Below are 23718 nucleotides of genomic sequence, written 5' to 3'. Positions count from 1 at the left end.
GCCTGGACATAAAAATATCATTTTTTTTAACATTCAAAGGTAAACTATTCAAGATTACGTGTAGAGAAGATTTTTCAAAGTTCAAATTATTATCGGAGGTGCAAAAATTTTATTGACCCGGCATCCAATCTGGTTCGGTTAAAATAGAAAATTTAACCTTTTTTTCGAGACTGTCTTTTTTTAAACGATGCCTGTGAGTTTTCAAGTTCTCCTGGACCGACTTAAAATTTTAAGATAGTCTTCTCTATACACCTATCTATATGGGGAACTAATTCTATCCCCGAATTGCAATGTTGACTATCTTAAATCAGCCAATCTCTTCGAACAAGCCTGTGCCTTGCTTTGTTGACTTGGTGATGCCCACAGCAAAAAAAAAACGCTATCGCTATGCTTATTTCCCACAGTATACATACAGTAACATCACTGCCACATGAAAGCGGTGTGCTTCTTTAAAAAACGCGAGATTAAAGCAACACAAGTAAAAGGCGCTACAAAGATGTGCATGTGTTGTTCTCCAAACGAAAAAAAGCGAAGCTAAAAATAGACATGCCAGTATGTTTGTATTTGTACGCGCTTGGCATGTCTTAACCGCCGCCATTAAAACGCGCTGCAGGCGACAGTGTGGGTGCCAAGAAAGTCATCAATCTTTGCCAACAGGGAACACGAACAATAAACCGAATGGCAAGCGCAAGAAAGGAAAATACAGAAAATGAAAAAACAAGCAAAAATAGCGTTTGTAGTTGAGCGAAATAATATAGCGAATATATAAAAGAAATGTAGCACCGCACATGAGTGGGAAGAGCATGTTGCGGGATGGGTCGGCGGCTGTGCAAAAAGATGAAAAATGTGTTCGAAATCTGCATTGAAAGGTCTGAGATTTTCAACAACTCACACATGCACAGGCACTTGTCCTCACTTATGTGTACATGTGCGAGTATGTGTTGTTGAATTTAAAGTGTGTTTGCTCTCTCTTTATTGCATTTATTTTATGGTTAGACTTATATGGTTATGTCTACAGCTGCTAGCAGCCACAAATGCGGGCGAGCTTAAAGCTTCGACATGCATGCTGCATTTGCAAATAGCGTACGTATTTTATTTTCTTTGCAATCGATTTGATAATTTACTTTTTCGTGCGTTTTTAATATCGAAATTGCTGCAAGCATGTGGACGCATATAACTATGTCTGCGGGGGATAAATGTAAAGTGTTAGGTTAGGTTAAGTTTGATGGCTGCTCCAAAGATTGCACTTGAACTGTCATATGCAGTCCTCTGCGTTGCCATAAAGGTTGGTCTTATTCTATAAAATTTCACAAAAAAAAATTTAAATCAATATTTAGTTGTTATTCTAGCAGTGTGCAGGGGCGTATACGTATTATTTCTAAATTCTATTCTCTTACTTGTAAAACTGTTTGTATTAGCTGCTGCCGGCCATTTTTTACTATTTCTTCAAGTTTTACTGTTTTCACTATACAATTTATTTCCTTTCCGCCATTCATCTTCCACGGTTAGTTTCATCATGTGGCCTCAATTGTCCTCTTTCATGTGCCTAAACATGTAAACAGTCAAAATAGAGAAATGAAAGCATTAAATAAGCCAGAATATAAAAAATGCAGGCACGAAAAGTAGGAAAAGACAAATGTACTTAAAGTAGAACATGGTGAGCCCATCACATGTATAAGGTGCCGAAGTGACGGGCGGTTGAATGAGACTAATATAGGTTCATATTCGAACCATGCTTCAAATAAACCAGGTAGGAATGGCTAAATCCCGAAATTTTAGAGCTTTTTTAGGGTTTTAGTGGAAAGTTTGAAAATGAAATTCGTTGCAGAGAAATGCATAGATCATGTTTGTAGAAGGGCTAAAAGATATAATTTTGAGAGTTTTCAATTTTCAAAAATTGTTATTAGTGAAAAATCGAGCTTTTATAGGTGGCAAGTCAACTGTGTATAAGTGAAGATCGAACTTGGACCTTCACAAAAGAAGATTAAATCTCTCGGAAAAATTGGTTTGGTGTAATACCCAGAAAAAATATATTTAGCTTTTTATATAATATTATAGATATGATTTCTGATATCGGATTTTAGTTTCCAGTACTATGAAGTGTTTTTGTTGTTGTTGTTTTAGCTGGTTCCTGGTCCCCTTTAGGATGGGAATCAATTTCGACATTATCCAATGGGAGCGACAACTGTTTCGATGGCATCTACGTCCAGACAATGGGTGGTGCATGCAAAGAGGTGGGCTTGGCATGCGGAGACTCATTGCACGCAGGACTCAGTGCTTGTCGGAAGTTTGTTGCGTCCGAAATTTGAGCGGCGTATTATCTGATGTCGTGGACGTAGTTAAGTTATGACCTCTTGATGTGCCTAGGAAGCAGGAGACTGCAAAGATGATTTCTGCGAAAGAACTTCTTCAAGAGGATTTCATTATGCTTCTTAACAGGAAACATACGGGCCTCATACATCAAGAGGCATCCAGTCGTAGTCCAGTGGTAGGAGTGCAGTATTCCGACTGGTCCGAAGCTTCCTCGTCTGCGTTTCACTGCATCCAGGGACCATATTGGTACAGCGTAGTTAAGGACTGGCCAGCCGACTGCCCTGTTAGTTGCTAACAACGTTTCTTTGTCCTTTCCCATGTGCTGCAGGCTCACGACTTGAGGATTTTCTTGTGGCTTCTATGAGGAGTGAAGTTACACCTAAAATTCTGGGATTATTGACAGTCGGAATCTTGACGCCATGGTGGCCATATTAAGACCAAGTCTGTACTCCTTCGTCCAGTTTGTAAATATGGTCGCTGTGGATTTGGTTAACCTTTCAACACAGAGAAACTGCCTCTGGTGGTTGTGGGAGTTGCGAGATGTAGAAGTTAAACAATAGCAGGGAGAGGACATCACCTTGCGAAACCAACTCCCAGAATAACCGGTTCTAGTCGACGGAATTGCGGATTTTATCCGTCCAAGAGCTGTTATTACGGAGATCTAACCCAGTTTAGACTGGTAAGTCTTAGTACTATCAAGTATTTCAGCGCCATCTACCGTTTATAGTTTTGATCGGCATATAAGCCAAGTTCTTTTGTGATTTAGTAAAATTTTCATTGAACATGGCGATGCAACAACAAAAAAGGACTGGATATCTTACTAAGAAACCTGCAACATAGCACTTCGAACGTGTACTTTATATACAAACGGCATCGGCTCAGTTTACTATAAAAACATACAAGTCTTGTACCCAAGTATATGTGTACAAAACGTAGTGCCGAAATGCTCGCTGGGCTCTTCAGCAAATCGCCAACTCTTCGCAGCGCTTGGCAACGGATTAATGTTGTGTCACAATGCCTCGTCACTTCATTCTCGCTTCAAACTCTTGTCGTTCGTATTTGCTTTTCGCTTAACATTACCGTTATCAGTCGCCCAAATGTTTTCGTGTTTCTTTTTTTATTATTTTTTGTTTCGTTGTTGCTCTTATTACTGTGCTAATGATGCCTTGATGCCACTGGCGATGTCTACAAATTACTCTCGTTCGATTCATTCGCTTTTGTCCACAGAATTTACACATTCCAACCAAATCGACTGTCAGCCGGACAACTTTTCTGGCGCACGAAAAATGTATCTATTTATTTATCTTTAAGTATTTGTTAAGTATCGTTCGAACATTATTGTCAATCTATTTGCTGAGATTGCTGCATTTGTTGTTGAGTTTTTCTGCTCTTCGTTTTGCTGAAAACCATTAAATTGTATGAGCGATCCAGGTCATTGCAGATTGTTTTTTGTTTTCTATTGGCTTTCTTGAGACAATGAGTCTTTTTGAAGTTGTTTTCGAGAAAGTTTTCGCTTATTTTGTATGGAATGAGCTTTGGCGATTCTCAATGCTAAGAAGTTGATAATTCAAATATCAAATAGAGGGTGTTGTTAGTAACTTATATGGAAGATGGTGAAGCTAAGATTCGTTTAGAGTTAGTTGGTGAGGAAGACGGATTATTGAATGAACTTTGACAGCTGACTTTTTGTGTCTTAAATCTTTGATGTTAAAATAAAACGATAAAATATTTACTAAATAATATTTTAAGTGGATCAGAGACAGAAATGGGAAGAAAAATCCAAATAAATTTCTAGCTACATTTCATCTCACGAGTACAAGCAACCTTAAATCCACATTCATTTTCAGCGGATGCATGCAAGAAATAACGCCACATACAATGATATGTGAACGCTCTGTGCATCTACTCACACTTTTATGAGTTTCCCCACTCGACTTAAAACTTCTGGCGCACGTAGGTGGTCAGGTGAAATTGTGTCTAAGTGAGAGTGACTTAGAGACTATTACCGGCCAACAGTAATCACCACTATCACTCATGAGCGAACGGACGAATGAGCAGATGCGTAAAAGTGGACACATTTCTTTCCTAACCGCTCCCTTTCTCCTCCTCACTGCTCTTCTGCTCACAGCTTAAATCGAAGGCGAGAAACTCATCAATGCCATTTTCGGAATTATGCATAAGGGTTTAACGGAAGTAAACTTGTTTGGGTGCGGCTTTACACAACAATCGCTTTTGGTAAGGTTGGCCGAAGACGGTTGCTGTTGCTTGTGATCACTCAGCCATAGCTTCGGGCCTAGTAATAATATTTTCCGGTCACGTGCGCCTCGCATAAAACCTGACAATCTTATATCACATTACGTTTCGTATATTATATGCACGTGGTCAGGTTAGGGTGCTGCTGGGAAATATATTTGCTAAAGTTGCTTTCTGCTGTCTTCAACAACACTTTTGGATGTTATGGGAGACTTATGATCAATGCGAATTCTAGTTTTGGAAAATAAACTAAAGAGTCTAAAGAAAGGCTTCAAGGTGTATAGAAGACCTAAAAACTTTATAGGTTCCTCCTATCGCAAAGCGAATTGTGTTAGTGTATGTATCTGAGCTTTTCTTTAAAAATAATACACGCACAACATACTTCAGAGTTTATGGAATTTTATCCCTTTTTACTTTCCACTTTAAAGGCAGCCACCAACCGACACTTTCACACCAAATTGCTGCCCATTTGTGGCCTTCAATTGGGCGCATGACCGACGCTTTTGCGTTTTTGGGTTTAAATTCGATGCCATTTTTTAGTGCCCTTTCTTTATAGCGGAAACAACAACACAAACAACTGTCCTTAACAACTCATTTGAAGCATAAAAGCGAGCGCGCACACAAAGTAAGTACGTGGGTGGGCAAAGTTAAAGTGCTTTGATGTGCTTTCGTTCGCAAACTACGGACACCTGCTGCCAAATGCGAGTCAAGACAGGTGAAGATGAGTAGCGAAAAGTAGTGTGAGTTGTTTGGAATACAAATGTAGAAACTTTGTGCTTAAGTTGCTGTGGATGTGCCAATTGTTGCCATGTGAAACCGAAGAAGATTATATGACACTGAGGTGGTGTGAGTGGTGGTGGTCGCTCAAAGGCATATGAGTGTGATACGCAAGTCGGCCCCTGGCCGCTGACTGCTCTATCTACCTGCTAGCGGGCGATATTTGTTCTTAGATCGAAAGTGTCGTTAGCGCAGCCTGTAGCTTTTTATGACTTTTAAACAAGCTTGAAAGAGTGCTTAGGCCAAAGTGTCACTCGGTTACTGTCCATCAGCGCCTACTGCTCGCTGTAAATACATACACAAGCAAACACGACCAAAGTAGAGCATAAGTGCCGTTACAAATAGTATTACAGTCGTTGTTGCTGCTTTTGTTGTGATATCTACGTATTACATCGCTTTGTGTGGCCAACTTCCGCTGGGCTTGTGACACGCCATCAAAAACACATTAAATACTTAAGATCACGACAGCACTGCACGTGGCTTAGCATTTTTTACGAGCTTGTCGTTTATCGAAATTACGTCCATTCCAGCGTCCGCTCGTCGGCTATGCGATATTCCATATTTTAGGTTCAGTTTGGTTGTTAGTTACGGGCAACACTGTAAACGTCTATACGGATGGCTCGAAAGTGGACGATTGAGCTGGTGCTGGAATAAACTGCCCAGAGTTAGGCTTAATACAACGTTTTAAGTTGCAGCTGAGGTCTTTACTATTGCGAAAGACGTGGAGTTTGCCTCTAATGAGCCTGCAGGCAAATCCAGAGTCAACACCTACGTAGACAGCCAACTAGATATCAAGGCGCAGTAGTGTACGGCTAACATCCGAAATCGTGATCAACATTGGGAAACCCATGCATTGTTTATACCACGATCTTGACAGAAGCATAGTAAAGAAGACCAAAATCCGATGGAATGAGCTTCCTAGGTGCATAACTGCAAAAGTCATGAGGAATACTAACTGGTTAGTGTCTGGTGGCGATACACGACCGCAGGGTGGGGCTGAGAGTTCGATTAGATTGCCGAAAATGTGCACTTGTCCCGCTTTGGCAAGACTACGCTGTAAGTAGCTGTGGCCTCCAAAGTATTATATACTGAAGGAGGTATCGAAAATGAGGCCACAGAAACTGTTGAAATTCCCGTCAAGGGCAGGCATCCTAAAGGATGACTATTCTTCTTGGACCTATCAACTAAATTTATCTGGTACCGCAAAGGATCATACTGGTCTATTCGTGGCTTATTGGCCTACTAGATTAACCTAATCCAACAACTTTTATCACTCTGATTTTTGTTTACTACGGGAATTAGTTCTTATCCTCTTTTATTATCAGAACTCATCAACTTGTTTCACTATCCCATCGCAGTTCTTTATTGACACGACTCGCAGCTGTTCCCTCTAACTACTTATTACTTAAATTTATTCAGTCTTTATGTGTTCCGTACTTCTTTTAGCCGATCGGTACTCATTCATTCGTCAACTGATGTCTACCAAAGGATTTTCCTACATTCAACGAAGAGAAACCAACACGTTAGCGGCATTATTTCTTCCTTAAGGCTTGGACGCAAGGCAGAGAAAGTTTTAGATTTCTTAGAGCTTCTGATGATATAGATTGAGCTGGAAAGCTGAAGATGGCAAATACTTGAAAGGAAGGCTTTCCAGAGGACTGCAATAGACGAACTTTGGTTTGCCAGACTACGATCGATTTCTATAGAATTGAGTTCATAAATTTACATGCTTCTACTAGTAATTTTAAAGAGCTGCTCGAATATAAACGACACGGGTTCCAACCTATATTTACATATATACCTAATGACTTGCGGTAAAATTAACATTGTAATCTCCAAATAGCGCACACGGCAATCATTTAGCAGTAATTACTTTGATTACAGTGCGAAATTATCGATAATTGCATGCTGAAGCAAAATGTCTGTCTCGTCGGCATGTAGGGTCGTGTGATTTATACATAGATATTGTAGACACGTAACTCAAAGTGTGTGGATGCATGTTCAGATAGCTGAAGTATCTGCCAAATTATCTACAACACTAAATTCTTGCTTCGGATTTTCATTACCTGCTGCTGAGTTAACGAGTAATTCAATACAATTGATGTTGGGGTATTCATCACATCGTCTTGTTACGTATGTTTGTTGGAAATGTTGTAATCAATTATAATAACATACAGGGTGGGGTAAAAGTGAACAAAATGTCTACTATTTCTGGCATTCGATACTTTTTACACAAGAAATACTGGGTATAACGCATTATGCCAATCTTCATACTAAGTCAATGTTCATACTAAGATTATCTGGTATAAACTTCCAACGAGCAATGCGGCTAAAGTGGCATGTGGTAAAAACACCAAATGGCCCATCCTGTATGTGTAAACATACAAACAATTCAAACACTACATTCGTTTATACAAATAATTGCAGTGTATTGTCTACAATTCATCGAAATTGAAGAGTGGTGAATCGAACATCAACTGGCATAAATAACACAGACTGGTATAATCTAATGAGCTTTGAATATCAAGCAATTATAACACTTTAATAAGTCCTTCATACAATCTCTTGTCTTAATTTCGACTTGATAACTCTGTTGCTGCTTTCACATGAAAGTTTATCGACAAGAGATCTAAATTTTAGTGAGCGACGGAGTAATGACTTGAGTAGTACTAATATGAATTCTACGAACTCGTATAATTACTTCCACGTGCACTGTGTTATGGGGCTGCTGCTCCTCATGTGTTCAATCATAGCTGTTGAGCTCCTATATTAACATATTGCCACACACTTGTAAAGAACTTGACTTGTGAGGCACGTCTGCGCTTTCAGCTACAATTTTCAAGGTAATGACGTTTAGGCTAAAATTGATGTACGCCGTCTTCTTCACTGCTTGGCTGGCTGACTAGTTTCATGATTGAGTAGCTGTCTTCATCAAATTTGGTACTCTGATTATGTTGAAATAGAAGTGGTTGTGTAGAGAAGTAGAATGTGGAACGCATTATTAAACATTTTTTTGGTAATTAATTATTTAGATAAGGTACTCGAATTCGAACAGAGTTACCACCTTTTCACACGCACTCTGGTATCCAAGTGGCTATACGGGTTCTAAGCTCGCTGACTAAGCACTTAAAACTAGTCAAAGATATGCAATACATTAGCAATAGCCTCAACAGTTTTCGGTATTAGACTTGCATGGGTGCCCAATCACAGCGGAAACATCGGAAACTGCAACGCCCATGAGCTTGCTGGGGAAAACACGCTTACTGCAATGTAATCGGATTTGAAGCGTGTAGTTTTTCGTTGTTATCTTGCGTTCTAGCGCTATACCAATGTATCTTCAGTGCGCTCAGAAAACGCCGGTCAACACCAGAACTTGTGCGGATGCGCCATCTTTCTGACCAAAAGGCAGTTGTAGATCTTCCGACTGAATACTGTCCAATAAGTATACAAGGAGTGCGACTAAATATTTTCATGGTCCTGGAGGACCTTTATGGACCGGCTTTTGCCGGATTGAGATTGAAATATGTCAGTGGCGACACCTTTGAAGAACCCACCGTAAACAGAATTCTCATATGATATTCTCTCTTACCGACCCACATTGAGCCATGAGGAGTTTAAGTAGCCGTTCCCATGACAGTCGGGTCTACGTAACCGGAACGGATCCGGCCAAGGACTGTCAACTTGGCAGAACTCTGTCGCTACAACAACAACTTAAGTACTTGGCTATTTATGTATTAACATTTGAACTTCCACAACTTTATCCCATAATAACAAGCAGTTAACTGCTTTCTGACATCTTTTCCTTAAAATTATAAAATTAAATGAAATTTTGGCTTACGACATTTAAACCCATGTGATCTCTCAATTTAATATCCATTAGTGCCAAGGTTTGTGCGCATATTCGCAGGCGTAAGGGCAGCATTTGCATGGCAAATGACCTCAATAATCACCGAGTTGGCAGTGCGACGTTGCGTGTTCGAATCATTTCTGCTCTGATTTTTTGGCTGACTTGCCAAAAACAAAAAAAAAAGTCCACAAAACATTAAATGACAGTGACAGGAATGCAATCGCATTGCACAGTGTTACAGCACTACCGTTAACCGCACGGCAGCACACCGCACATGCTGCGCATAAATTAATTGCAACAAAAACATGCAGCAACCGCAACACCGAACGTCATTTCGCTCTATTAAAGCGAGCTCGAGCTGTCTGAATGTCGGCCTGCGACGTGTGACGGACGAGGAACTCGAGCCGAGGCTGCCAGCGTCAAGATTTCCGACGACAGCACAGCAGCAGCCAACAATATTGCTACACATGCCAATAGCGACAGTTATGGAGTATGTGCTGCCTGGCTGGCTTCAGCTCCGTTGCAAGCAAAGCTGCTTATTGGTGGCGCACAGAAGGGGCGACGTTGTGCCATTTTGTGTACGAAGCAAGTACGCAGTCAACTCTGGCTCTCTGGCTTGGTGCGCAGGAAGTGCTTAATTAAGATAAATGCTCGACTGCAATTAACGTTTCACATTTAAATACAAACTATGCGCCGTTGTTGTTGCTGTTGTGCTTACTTGACGGCTTCTGACAAAAGCCAGGTGAGACGACACAGCATGGCGGCGGCGCATGCAATGCCAGCACTTCCGGCGCAAGCAAATACATACCTACATATGTTCGTGCGGCTCTTTTGGCAGTCCTTCAGCCCGGATGGGGGGATGGGGGTGCCACAGCTTATGCATATGTGCGGGCGGATGAGTGTGCACGCTCACTGGTTGTATATCCGATTTCATTGAGTGCTTTATACATATGTACCGTAAGTATTTTGTTGCTGCCGCTGGCGCTGTCAATAATGACAGCATTTCAGCTGGCGCGCGTGGTCTGGTGGGCGGTGTTGTTGTTTTTGCTGCTGACATTATTGAGCGCTAAAATGTGCGGCGTCATTGTCAGCCGTTGCGTCGGCCGTCGTTAGCAGCAATTTGGTTTGCATTAAAAGCAGCTCTTAACTGTGCACACAGCTACATACGCAGTGGCATACACACATATACAAGCGTTCTGAGCCAGTCATGCAAATGTCTAAAGCTGTTTGGAAATTTCTATTCGCCATAGTAATAGACGTATTTGTACGAGATACTATGAAATTCTGGGTGAATGTATACGTTGTGCGGTATTTGCTCAACTGCGGTTTGAAGTAAGGATAATGCCAGCGTGTGTTTATCAGCTGGAACTAACTATATTATTCTACAATTAAATGTTATCTTTAAAGAAACACTATTCCTCAAAACGTGAAAGTTAATGATTGATAGTTTATTAATTTATGGATTCTCCTAAAAAAACGAATTTTATCCTTATTTCGGATATTCTTGACTATGATGACGGAGTTTTCTTAACGGTATCACCGGACTCGAGTATTGCGCGCGTCCCATGGAACATATAAAATATCCATATTTAACACAGTCACATAACCGAGTCGATGAGAAAAGCCCGGTATCGGTGCTCGCGACGTTGCCGAATCGCTGCCGAGATAGGGAGATTGTGACAGTGAGCTCAAAGCTAGCCGAAGAATGCATTACCTCATTAGTTGTGGCAGCAAGCTACGTTCATAATAAAGTCTGGGTGCCTGACCATAGCGGAATCGTCCGAAACTGTAAAGTCAGTGAGATCACTAGAAAGGACACTCTTACTCAAATCCTATTAGGATGAGAACGAATAAATATGTTCCTTTGTCATCGCGCACTCAGGCGCTGTATCTATGGGCCTCGGGCGAGCTCAGTAAGCATTGGTTAGCGACCAGCACTTGTTTGGTTGGGAAAGCCTTCTGATCACAGTGGAACGCTAAAGGTCCATGAAGCTACTCGCTCTTAGCAAGGTTCACATGGTCATATTGGTGGGCGCAACATGTCATAGTTGCAGAGAGGAAGTTGAGGTTGACACAGCTAGACACTTTCTTTTTCATAGTTCAATTTTCACAAGACCAAGTTTGAAGCAACTTGTTTGCCATACTTAATACGAACCCGGCGAATTTGCTTGAGTGGATTTTAGCGACATGAAGAAATTTGTGGCTGGCTTTAGGCTCTTTGTAGATATATGAAGGTTCTTTTGATCTATACTTAGGAGTACCGTTCATCGTAACGGAGAAGTGTCTCTAGAAGTCCAAGTGGGATTATTTGAGAGCACGATTATCAGCCTACCAAATATCCTAACCTAACCTAGGCAATTAACATCAGCCTCGATATCCATAGCAGAATAACTCTTGTAAACTATGCGGACTAAGTAGTCAATTGCGAAGTAAAGACCTCTCTCGACGCACAAAAAAAATACTCTATAAGCCACTCATTATTCCTGTCCTGCTTTATGGTGCAGAGGCATGGACCATGACAATATCTAATGAGTCGGCCTTAAGAGTCAAGGGTGTATGGTCTTTTGCGCATTGGCAACCGCGATTACTGCAGTCGATGGCAAGATGAGCTGTACGAGATACATGTCATACATGTCGGCCGAATGAATGAAAACACCCCGGCTCTGAGAGTGCTCGACACAGTACCCGCCGGGGGAAGCAGAGAAAGAGGAAGACCTCCACGAACGACTGTTGTGCTATTACTGCGTAAGCGTTATCTACGCCAATAAAAAAGAAGAATAACCTAACCTACGGAGATCGACTATGTGTGTAGGATGCTTTTAAATCTTCAAAAAATTCAAAAACTGAAAAAATAGTTCGCGTATACACAGACAGATAGAAATGGCTTAAACGACTCACATCGCCGCTCTAATAATTTGTGTATATATTTCATAAGTTCTCCGACGTTTCCTTGAGTGTGGGTGTTAAAAACTTCGTAGCAAATTTATTTGTAAAATACTTTTTTCACGTTTCAGGGTTCACGGAAGAGTCATACTGTGTTACTCGCTATTTTTTAAAGTATGTCACGAGATACCAAGTTTAACTCTAATATTTCTTCTTATCCTTGTTTATTTTCTATATATTTGAAAACCTCAAAGATTTTTTTGACTATCTGTTCCTAAAAAAAACGAAGGTCCCTAATATACGTCGCAGTACAAGATTAACCCTGTTTCTCACTTATAAGCGGTAAGCGTATTGTCGGTGAATAATTTCATCCAAAGCTGGAAAAAGTGTCAACATTCAATATCTGCTTTCTTTTAAGCTATTTTGCAATTATCGATTTCCATCTTCTAGCAGTAATTTCAATGCTTCATGCCTGCTGGAGCACCAATCAAGCGTGTAAAATTACAAATTATGGTTTTTTATACCAATGTTGCAAGTAACAGTTGCAAGGGCATGCACACGCTGTAAGCGTTTTGGTGTATTATTTGGGCGTGTGCCATGAAATTGTAACTGTCTTTATTTTTAGTAAAGAGTGCAAACGCCGTGGAGTGGAAAGCCAATATGACAATAAGATAAGACGAAGAATTGAATTTTAGGTGAGGTGAGGTGAGATGAATTTTAGGTGAGTTGTGAAGTGAGGTAAGTTGGCGCTGCCACCAAATTGAGGTGAGCCATTGTCACAAGAAATAAAATGCAGGAAGACAATGATAAGCAAAGCAAAGATATTTACTACAACAACAATATAAATTAGTAATGCACCATTGCTTCAAGAGGCATAGAGAAATTTATTGTATGCAATTGTTGAAAAGCTTTACTCGAATGCAAATAAGACAAGCAATGATAATGACGCCAAATTATTGATGAACTGCATTTTAAATGCTTACAATTAATTATGTAATAATTTGTTAAGTAAACAAACAAATTGCTTAAACAAATAGCGCGTTAAATATTATTTATATAGCCACGCATGCTGCCACATTTTTCCAAGCCGCCATCAGCTTGAGATATTGAGAGCCCTTTGAAGTGGCATTCCGTCGACGTACCGCCTCTGTGTTCGACCTCGAAAATGGCAGGTTGTCGCTCTGTAGCGTACAAACAACACGCTCCGACTACATACATACGTGCTGCAGCTTTTTATTGCTTTCCTCTGTTGTTGCGGCGCAAATGGCATGGAAAAAATTTGAGTGCAATTTTTCATTGTTTGCCTACAATGTTGCAGGAGCGTAGCATACCTTCTCGGCTTAATAGTTTTGCATTCGTTTATTTTAGTGTTTCCCTTTATTGTATTTTGTGTGCATTTATATTATTGTTGTTTTTGCTGAGTCGTTGGTAGCGTGGCAGTTGCTCATAGTTCGTCGGCATTGAAGTGGGCTGAGGCCAGTCGCTTTGAAGTGCAGTCGATTGTTGCGCACTTGCAGGCGCTTTTGACGTGACCTCAAGTGGCCCATCCAGAATGCAATGAACCCGGCTATTGGACTGCCACTGATGCCACTGAAATGAAATGCAAATAAATTTCCTGAGACATTGTTGAGGGCAACACATAAATGGCGTTGCTGGCAAATGGAAAAGTAATTTACGTTTGATTTGCCGGGCATGTGGTTGAATAGTCGTTTTTGACAGGCTTGTATTTAGCGGAGTTTTCGTGCCTAACTGTAAATGCTGCGGAATTTCGCTCAAATGCTGTAACTACTGTTGCAATAACGGCGCTGCTGTTTTTCATTAAAAATTTAAGTTTTTTGTACGAATTCCCAGAACTAGCGCTTTCCGATATCAATTCCAATCCAACTGCTGGCATTGAAGCCAAAAATATTTATATGTACCAGAGTTGTTCATACAACTCTTTACCGCTGTAAAGTAGAATTAACTGCATAGAATCGAAGTTGAGTAATCAAAACACTGTGTGCAAGGCAAATATTTTAAAACATTGAGTAGTTGAGCTGAAAGGTAAAGCGAAATGTGCGAAAGAAGAAAGCATGAAGTCTATCGGAAGAGTAAGTATTACAAATGTTAAAATTTAGCCAGCAGTCTGTAACAAGCTAGAAGCCAATTTACCTATGCAAACATTTACTTATGCTAAACTTATAGCAACAACAGCACAAAAACCGATCAAATATTCAGACGGGGTAGTCAACCCGACACAACTAACCACTGAAGTATACAACTAAATACACCAAGGCATACTTGCGCCCCTCTCTCCCCACTGCCCACAAGGCGGTTTCTTTCGGCTGACGGCAGGTTGGCAAGCCATTACCGTCTCACTCCTCGTACTTCATTTACTCGGCTCACGTTCAACTCTGTTGGCTTCAGTTTACATACACTCCACCAGACGTGCCTTGTTGCTGCGCCCGTCCCGCGGCGTTTGGTCGTCTGTGTATGGTGTGGCCGTCTCCTTGTCGTGCCATTATCCTTTCCACTTCACTTTGCATTTGTGAATTCATAGCTTTCTCGACATTTTCTTTGTGTCGCTGTCGAGTGCTGTTCACGGTGAAGATGACGCAACACGGTATCTGTTTGTTTAAGCGTCGATGCGGTGGGCATTCAGGCAGTTGATAATGGCTACGGTATATTTGTATGTATGTATATTTTTACTATATATTATAAGCATTATGGCATCTCAGGAGCACCTTCACCTCACCTTAAAAGGCTGTTGAAGGCGCGCTGAAATTCAGTTGTGTCTTTCTAGGTTGTTTGATATTGGTTGTTGTACGTGTAAGTGGTGGCTGTTGTTGTTATTGTGAATGCGGCTTATTTTACCTTAAAGATTAATACAAATATTAAACACTTTTCCTATGTTTTCAATATTTATGCTGTTCTTTCAATATTTTAATCCTTTTTTGAACTTCCAAACTAAATTTTTTCGGTATCCTTAATGAAGTCAGTAATTATTAATGAAGATACATATACTGGACGAAACGAGCTTAGAAGCGGTAAAAGTAATGAAACGTAATAACATGATTATACTAATAAAGGCTCTAAATAAATATTAAGGGAACAATTAGGAAAGGGTCCTCAGAAATTTATGTACTTCTGCAGCTGTCCGAAAAATTTGCTTACAAAAATATTGGGATTTATTCATCTTTCATTAGGGAATGAAACTTTTAACCGACAAGCATGCAAGATATTGACAGCATCATTGTCGAATTTGCAAAAGCTTTCAGTAACTGTTTAATTTTTGCCAAGCTTCTCAGCTTTCAAAAATATTAACCTCATTGGGACGCATAATCCAGAATCAGAAATAAACATCGATAGATAAAAATATATGCTGCAACTGGCTTTATACATATGTATATGAAAGTACTCGCCGCTTTTTGTAGATCTCTGCAGAGCCTTGTTTGATGTGACAATTTTTTTTTAAAGAAAAAAACACAGAAACTTCAAATTTAATCGGGAATATTTATTTTTGTTCGACTGAACATTTTTTGGCATATATTTTTGGGAGATTATCTCTTTCAAATGTTGATCGCGGCTACGTCTCAGGTGGTCCATTCGTTGATTTCAATTTTAGACTGGCGAATAACACGCGTAATGTTTTACTCCAAGGCCGGAATCGTAGCGAGATTGTTCGCAAAGACTCTGAACCTTACATATCCCTACAGGAAAAAGTCTAATTGTTTGGTATCATACGATCTTGGTGCAGAAAAATGGACGGATGATTCTATCGGCCCACAAACCACACCAAACCGTCTTTTTCTAGACGAAATGGCAGCTATTGAATATCTACAATTTTTCTTCTTTACATTTTGGCTCGTAAACGTCGGATCTTCTTGGAACTTTTCAAGAGCCCATAGAACGAAACGATGTGGCTTGGAAAGGACGAATGGCTTCAGTTCTTGCACAAATCGTTTATTGTAGGCTTTCGATTTAAGATCTCTACGTAAAATGCGCTAAGTCGTTCTATACGTCACTCCGAGTTGCTGCGAACGGCTCAAATCGAATCTCCACGGTCTTCCTGTACACTCTCAGTTACGGCTGCCATATTTTCTTCACTGTTCCGTCGATAGTACGATAATAAAAAACAGGAGAACATATAAAGCAATCGTCGCGAAAATGCCGGATATGGAAGGAAATATACAAATGCCGTGTTAGTTCGTAGCAGTAATGATTTTAAGAAAGCGTATATTTATTATGTGATGCGGAATGATAATGATGATTTTTTTTTGTTGCACCCTGTATGAGTTCTCACTGTACAATATTATAAATCTTCAATTTTCCCAGTCGCCAGTTTCAGTTCGTAATTCATCAGCCCGAATTGGCTTAATGGAAAACAAATTAAACGTCTCTTGTCACCTCTTCATTGCACAGAAGCGCAAGCATTTCACAAGTAATCCGTAGCAAGTTTAAGCAGATTATTAAGCCCTTTGGACTACAGCCAAGGTGATTGCGAATGGAAAGTCGAAACAAATAGCGAAGCCTGAAAGGTGCAAAACGAAGATAAGCTGCGACTGTTCTGAAAGCAAATAATTGTCTCCGTGTATTGTGAGGCTGAATTATCGAGCTGATTAGGGCAGGTTTACGTTGAATTCTCGCAAAGCATTGAATTGGTAGTCAAAGGCGCACGAATCCTAAAACACATGGCAATGTGTAACGTACACTGTGAGTGTGTTCGTTGTTGTAGAAAAAATTGTCACAATTACTTGTACCGTATATTTATGTGTTACGAGCAGTAAGCGGCAATAATTCTCTGGCTGGCCCCATGCTATTGGCACAACGTGCAACACACGTACAGAGCAGCGCTTATTGGCGCACTTGTCCTCATTGCCGTAACGCCACTTCTGCGTTCCGAAAAATTCACTACTTACACTGGTACTAACTGACACAAATGCCATTTCACTTGCGTTAGTCCTTTCGGCAGATTAACTACAACACTCCAATACAAAGCACACATAAAAAGCAGGGCGGAAAAAAACCGAAACACTACTACTAATAATAACAACAGCAACAACAATGAAAACAGTGAAAAGTGTATGGGTTGCATGCCTCCTTCGTTGCTTGGCCGTGCCGTTCGTCAGCGCTAAGCGCCGGCAGCATTTTAAGTGCGTGCTTCAGTCTGTTGAATTGGAAGCCCTGCATTGGCGTCAAGTGCACCTTCATAAGTGCTCGCAGTCTTTGGCCGTCCAGTTGACTCGTATCGACTTGGACTTAGCACCAGATTATGTTGGCACAATTGCTGTTCGTCCTGCGTTCAAGTGTTCGCTCTATGCATTTTCATTTGTGCTTTGGTGTCGTGCGAATTCATACACTCGCAACATGCGGCGCAGGGTATAAAGATTTTGCTCACTTAATCTCCCTCTGTCTGTTGCTACGGGCTTTCCTTGAGTCTCTTTATATATTGGGATGGTAGTGTGGGCTCTATGACGAATATATTCAAAATTAGAGAACTGGCACCAGTCCCTCTTGAGAAAATTTTCAATCTGTCGAAGTCGACCTTTCCTTGTTTAGCCCCCAGATGCCGAATATGCAAAACTAAATGGGGAAGGTAATATCTTCTATAAAAGTGTACAAATGTTGGCGTACGGTCGTCATCATTGGTCTCAAGAACCGCGCAGTTAGTTCTGCCATCTCCAGAACGGATAATAAAGCGAGGCAAATGGGTCTGGTGGTGAACGAAGGCAAAGCAAAATATCTCCTGTCATCAAAGATCGCCTCATGGCTCTCATGTCATTGTTGACAATTATATCTTCGAAGTCGTAGATAATTTCGAACATCTTCGAACCAGTATCAACACCAACAATAATGTCAGCCTCGAAATCCAACCCAAATTAACTTTTGCCAACAAGTGGTACTTCGGAATGAGTAGGCAATTGAGAAGTAAAGTCCTCTTTCTACGAACAAAAACCAAACTCTATAAGTCACTCGTTATTCCCGTCCTGCAATATGCCGCAGAGGCATGGACGATGACAACATCTGATGAGTCGATGTGACGAGTTTTCGAGAAAAAGGTTATTTGAAAGATTTATGGTCTTTTGCGCGTTGGCCACGGCGAATATCGCAGTCGATGGAACGATGAGCTGTATGAGATATTCGACGACATTGACATAGTTCAGCGAATTAAAAGACAGCGGCTATGTTGGCTAGGTCATGTCATCCGAATGGACGAAAACACTTTAGCTCTATAAGTTTTCGACACAGTACCCGACGGGGGAAGCAGAAGAAGGGGGAGACTCCCATTCTGTTGAAAAGACCAGGTGGAGAAGGACCTGAGTTCCCTTAGAATCTCCAATTGGCGCCACCTTGCGAAAAGAAGAAACGACTGGCGCGCCGTTGTTAACTCGGCTATAACCGCGTAAGCGTTGTCTACGCCAGCGAATATGAGAACCCCATTCCCACCGCTGACTTAACACTGAGAATTTCTGTTGATTTAGGAAAAATGTTAAGGAAATTATTTAAGCGGACAGACAGCAACAGATACTATGGAATAATGGTCAAAGTTTCTTCAGTATTACCCATAACCCCTTGGCATGGTGTAGCATCAATGTCTTCTCACTGACTTCAAACCGTATGCATAGCTCAAAGAGTAAGACGAGAGTATATAATATTCGGCCACGCATGTATTTAGCCCTTCCTTACTTGTACGTATTTGTATTTGTTTTCCGTTTTCTTTTGTTTTTGCCGAGTGGCCTCCTCTCACTCGCAGCTCAGTGCGACAGTCGCATTAAAAGCAATTAACCTAGAAATGCCATGTCCTGTGTAAGGATAACACAGAGCTAGCATGTAGGCCACTGCAGCATACGTCCACTATAAGTGTGTGCTTGTATTGGGGAAACATAAGAGGCGAAGACAGTTTTGGTGCAGGAAGTGCGAGGTGTGCGAGGTGTGCGGATTTTGGTGCGTTGCGGCATAAAAAAGGCTTAACGCAAACGGTCAGTTAGGTTGATACATGATCGACAAATGGTCACAACGGCATTGAAAGCATTATACTCAGATGCTGCTCAAGAATGCGTGGCTGTGTGTATTCTAGGGTGTTTACTCAAACAGGTTTTCTTTCACTGCTTTGTGTTTTTCGTCATTGAACTTTTTGATGGTAGATGTCTGAATGTATGCAAGGCATTGTGAACTGAATTCCTGAAGTTGCAAGAAAAGCTCATTATACAAGTACTTTGTTTCTCTACGTTCCATCAGCCCAGTTTTGAAGAAAATATATAAAAACGAGTTTTTTGACAGATCGCACGTGAGTCGTGTCGAGCAGTAGCCAGTAGCACTGAAGAAAATATAACAGCCGTAGTTGAGAGTGTACACGAAGTTCGGTCTGACGTATGGAACGACTTGACGCATTTTACTTCGAGATCTTAAATTGAAAGCGTTCAACATATAGCTTGTACAAGAGCTGAGGTCGGTGGAGCTTCTCAAGCGAGAAAAGACCCAAGAAGTTCAGACGGCTTCGAGCCAAATTTTGTTTAGAGATGAGGTCCATATCTAGCTCAATGGGTATGTACTAGTAAAGAAGAGAAACTGCCGCGAAGAGCAACCACATGAGATTCAAGAGCTGCTATTTCATCCAGAAAAAAATGGTTTTGTGGGGTTTGTGGGCCTATGGAATTATCCGACCATATTTCTTCAGAAATGATACCGGTGAGAATGGAATCGTCAATGGCGACCGTTATCGAGCCATGGTAACCAACTATTTGATGTCTGAAATTGAAGCTCGCGATCTCGGTGACATTTGTCAACAATTAATGAATTTATTGAGAGAATAATTTGGTGAGCAGTTAATTTTAAGTTTAAGGTTGGCCACCAAGATCCTTAAACCGTTGGACTTAAGTCTATGTGAACCACCCCTCTTCGATTAAAGCTGTGAGCAAAACATCACGCGTGACATTTGGCAGTTATCACTGATATATTTAGAGATCCAATGAACTTTTTTTGAATCGCGGTAACGGTTCGGTTCGGTGTTAACCGAAGTTATGTCCTTGAAGATAAAAGAAATCAATTCGAAGTCAATAATTTATTTGCAGTGAATAAAAATGTACGTTTTGAAGAAAATTACACTAATGGAAGCTGTGCTTAAAAGGAAGAGAAACAGTTATGAATCTCAGCCTTAAATGTGTGGACAAATTCCATTTTATTTCCGACAAGTGCTTTAATGATTGTGCGTCAATTTTTAGCCTCCAGTACATGCTTTAAAAAGGAAGTTCGTTACTGGATATAGTGGGCAATACCTGTCATGTCCTGGTGCATTAGAGCGCTTCAAATGTGTCCAAATATTCAGGGTCAAAGTTACAATTGTACGTTCCCTGTGTATCAAATTGCGTGATACTAACTCCCAATAATACTAAGCTTTGAATAATATCGATTACGTAACCTCTGGTCCAGAAACTCCCGAAAATATAGATGCCATTGGAACGCACATTTCGGCAACAGAAGCAAATATCGATCTACGGATAAGGAAATATATGTTAGAACAGGCATAATCAATAAAGAGTACTCACCGCTCTTTGAAGATCTCTACAGCTCTTGCACAACCGTGTTTGGTGTGTCAATTTGGCGACCAATGCCGTCATTGTGTTGTTGAGAGAATCTTCCTCATACTTCAACGAATCATTAACCATGCCAATGAGGAGCATATTGAAAGTGTGGTTTAGAGCATCTGGCAGCAGAGCTCCATGATAATATTGTTTAAAAAATATGCACACAATGAATTGATGGGACAAATAAATGCAGAATATATTTTCGAGTAGAACCAGTTTTTCATACCAAATGAACTGATTCAGAAAGTTTGCTGTTATTTTACACGATTGACTCCACAAAGAGATTGCCTTTAGAATCGGGTAGTTGCTCGTTTTGCATGCCGCTGTGCATTGAAATTTGAAACTGTATTGAGCCTCGTGATTTTCAATCCATTTGCTTAACTCTTGCTGGAGTTTCAACAATCTGGCAATGACTAAATAGTTTGCAATAAAGGCGAGTTCGAAAATGGGAAAAGCTGCTAAATTTCTCACATAGCTGGTTATCTGCCAAGATGCGAATAAAATCCAAACAATGAATATTAATTTTACCATCAGCAGTAAGGCTGTGGGTATCTCCATAACTACATGTTGTCCGGTCAGCCGTAAGATATTTTGATGCATTTCAAAAAGTTTGTTAAAAAACTGTTTCAAAAACTTTTGCGTCTTTTTCTTGCGTATTTGGTGTGAGATTATAAGAAAAGTCGCCATATACATCGATAATACAAGGGTTACGTATGCTACGCTCACCACTTCAAGTGTTGTATATATATCTGGTTCCTCCGTTAAACTGATTACGACTAACAAAAGTATAGTTATGAAATATGTTGCGTAAATGCCGAAAATCGAATAATAAATTTTAAGTATGACTCGCCGTAACCGGGAATATCGAGGTTGAAACTCAAGACGCTTTAAAGTTGCATTGTAATACAAGTCGGTGAAGTGAAGCAAACGCAGGAGTTTATAATAACAGAGCACACCAACAGCAAACAAGTCCGGCGCCATCTTCGGCGAGGTGTGAAGTGAAAAACCAGAAATTACAACTATCGGCGATGAAAGTGACTAACCCATTTCGTCAAGGTTTTTCCGTGTAATTTAACCATTATCAAAGTCATTAACTTAATAGATGCTCATTGTGAAAACGTATTTGAAGTAAGTAAAGGGTGATGCATTTCGAGGTTCCCTGCTATTTAAGGAAAAAATGCAGAAACTTCAAATTTAATAGCGAATGTTTATTATCATTGGAAAGATCATTATTTTTTTAAGATCATATATTTCAAATGTTGGCCGCGGCAACGTCTCAGATGATCCATCCGTTGTGTCCAATTTTCGATGACTTGTTCGAGCACTTCGTCTGGTAACTGGCGAATGACACGCCTGATGCTTTGCTTCAAGACCTGAACCGAAGCGGGATTCTTCGCATAGAGTTTAGACTTTTCATATCCCCACAGCAAAAAGTCTAACAGTATGATATCAAGTGATCTTGTTGGCCAATCGAACGGCTCAAAATGTGAAATAATCTGCTCACCGAAGTTTTCTCTCAATAAATCCATTGTTTAAGGCAATTTGCGGGATGTGGCGCCGTCTTCTTGACACCAAATGTCGTTGAGATCGCGAGCTTCGATTTCGGGGATCAAATAGTCGGTAACATGGCGCTATAATGGTCACCATTGACCGTCTTGAATCTCATCAGATTGCTCTGCGCGTAAATTGTGCCTGATTATATACACCATTGAGCCGGAACTGGCCAGCCCTCATCGCTGAACAATTGGGTCGAAAACGTCGGATCTTCTTGGAACTCTTCAAGATCCCATAGAGTGAAGCGATGTCGCTTGGGGAGTGAAAGAAAGTGCATTCGACCATTTTTAATATGAGTGAAATTATTCAACAAAGTAGTGCCATTAAATTTCGTGTGCGGAATCAAATTTCTGGAAATGTTGGAGGAGGACTTCGGAATAAAGTCTTCATATGTTTTGCTCATAGTAGTATAATATAACATATCGAAACATATACTATGAAAGTCTTATGTAAATCAAGAGAGAGAGAGACAGAGAGATTGAGTGCCTCTATCGAAAGAGGGGAGGCTAGCAGTTCTCATATAAATTAATATCCCTGAGCATGCTTCATGAATCATGTAAAATGTTGCGTTTGCTGTCATTACGCACATTGCGTTCAGTAATTGTAAATACATACTTATGTATTTATATGTATATTGCTGTGTGGGCGCGTTATTTTAGCTTGTGGTTATGGCGAAACGTTACACGATATTAAAGTGTTACTACTCAAAGCATCTGCGTTATTTGTACATAGCACAGAGCGCACATACACATGCACATAAAATAGAATAAAAAGGCTACAAGCACATTAAATTTAGATGTGTGTGTGTGTGTGCGTGTAGTTCTGCGCCATTTCGCATGCTTAGCGAATGACAAGCAAAACAGCGAGCACTACTGCACGTAAAAAATGTGGCGGAAAACATAAAATAACACGCAAAACAAGTGGAACACGCATAAACTGCGGTTTAGCTGAGTTACATTTTGGCAAGTAAACAACAAAAACAACAGCAATACTAGTATAAACAAAACCAAAAAGGAATGTAAACAACAACAACAACGAGAGCGACAGCGAAAAGCATCATGACACTGATTGTGGTTGTATCGTTTGTTCATTTTGATTGTAACCGCTATACACGTATTTGTAGAGGGTCTCTTTTGGGAGGTGTGGGCCCTTTCTTGGTGTTCTTTTTAGTTTTCAAGTGGTTCTAACGTCTCCTATTTAACAGCGTAAACCGGATTTTTATACTCTCGCAACAATGTTGCTAACGAGAGTATTATAGTTTTGTTCACATAACGGTTGTTTGTAAGTCCTAAAACTAAAAGAGTCAGATATAGGGTTATATATACCAAAGTGATCAGGGCGACGAGTAGAGTTGAAATCCGGATGTCTGTCTGTCCGTCCGTCCGTCTGTCCGTCCGTCCGTGCAAGCTGTAACTTGAGTAAAAATTGAGATATCATGATGAAACTTGGTACACGTATTCCTTGGCTCCATAAGAAGAAGGTTAAGTTCGAAGATGGGCAAAATCGGCCCACTGCCACGCCCACAAA

General features: G+C 40.5%; 1 protein-coding gene across 2 annotated transcripts; it reads right to left on the bottom strand.

Annotated features, from left to right (window-relative positions):
- Positions 1-990: 990 nt before the first annotated feature.
- Positions 991-23409, bottom strand: LOC126754102 (uncharacterized). 2 transcript variants are annotated; one of them, XR_007666255.1, is made up of 4 exons: positions 20599-23409; positions 20329-20544; positions 1398-1546; positions 991-1297 (listed from the first exon to the last, which is right to left on the bottom strand). XR_007666255.1 is itself a non-coding variant. In XM_050466008.1 (2 exons), exons 1-2 carry the CDS (start codon positions 21616-21618, stop codon positions 20347-20349), a joined length of 1218 nt encoding a protein of 405 aa, XP_050321965.1. In that variant the 5' UTR covers positions 21619-23409; the 3' UTR covers positions 20142-20346. The 2 variants fall into 2 exon arrangements, 1 of the variants encoding a protein (XP_050321965.1); XM_050466008.1 differs by lacking the exons at positions 991-1297; positions 1398-1546 and having other exon boundaries at positions 20142-20544.
- Positions 23410-23718: the final 309 nt, after the last annotated feature.

This window comes from Bactrocera neohumeralis, chromosome 3 (genome assembly GCF_024586455.1).
Source record: "Bactrocera neohumeralis isolate Rockhampton chromosome 3, APGP_CSIRO_Bneo_wtdbg2-racon-allhic-juicebox.fasta_v2, whole genome shotgun sequence".
Taxonomy (NCBI): Eukaryota; Metazoa; Arthropoda; class Insecta; order Diptera; family Tephritidae; genus Bactrocera; species Bactrocera neohumeralis.
Note: the sequence above shows the minus strand (reverse complement) of the source record. Positions and strands in the feature narration are given on the sequence as shown.

What these genes read in the sequence shown, in the direction of transcription:
- LOC126754102 (XM_050466008.1), bottom strand. Translation starts at nt 21,618, where the DNA reads ATGGCGCCGGACTTGTTTGCTGTTGGTGTGCTCTGTTATTATAAACTC. An exon ending in GTAGAGATCTTCAAAGAGCG is followed by an intron (nt 20,545 to 20,598) that starts GTGAGTACTCTT and finishes CCTTATCCGTAG; the next exon opens with ATCGATATTTGCTTCTGTTG.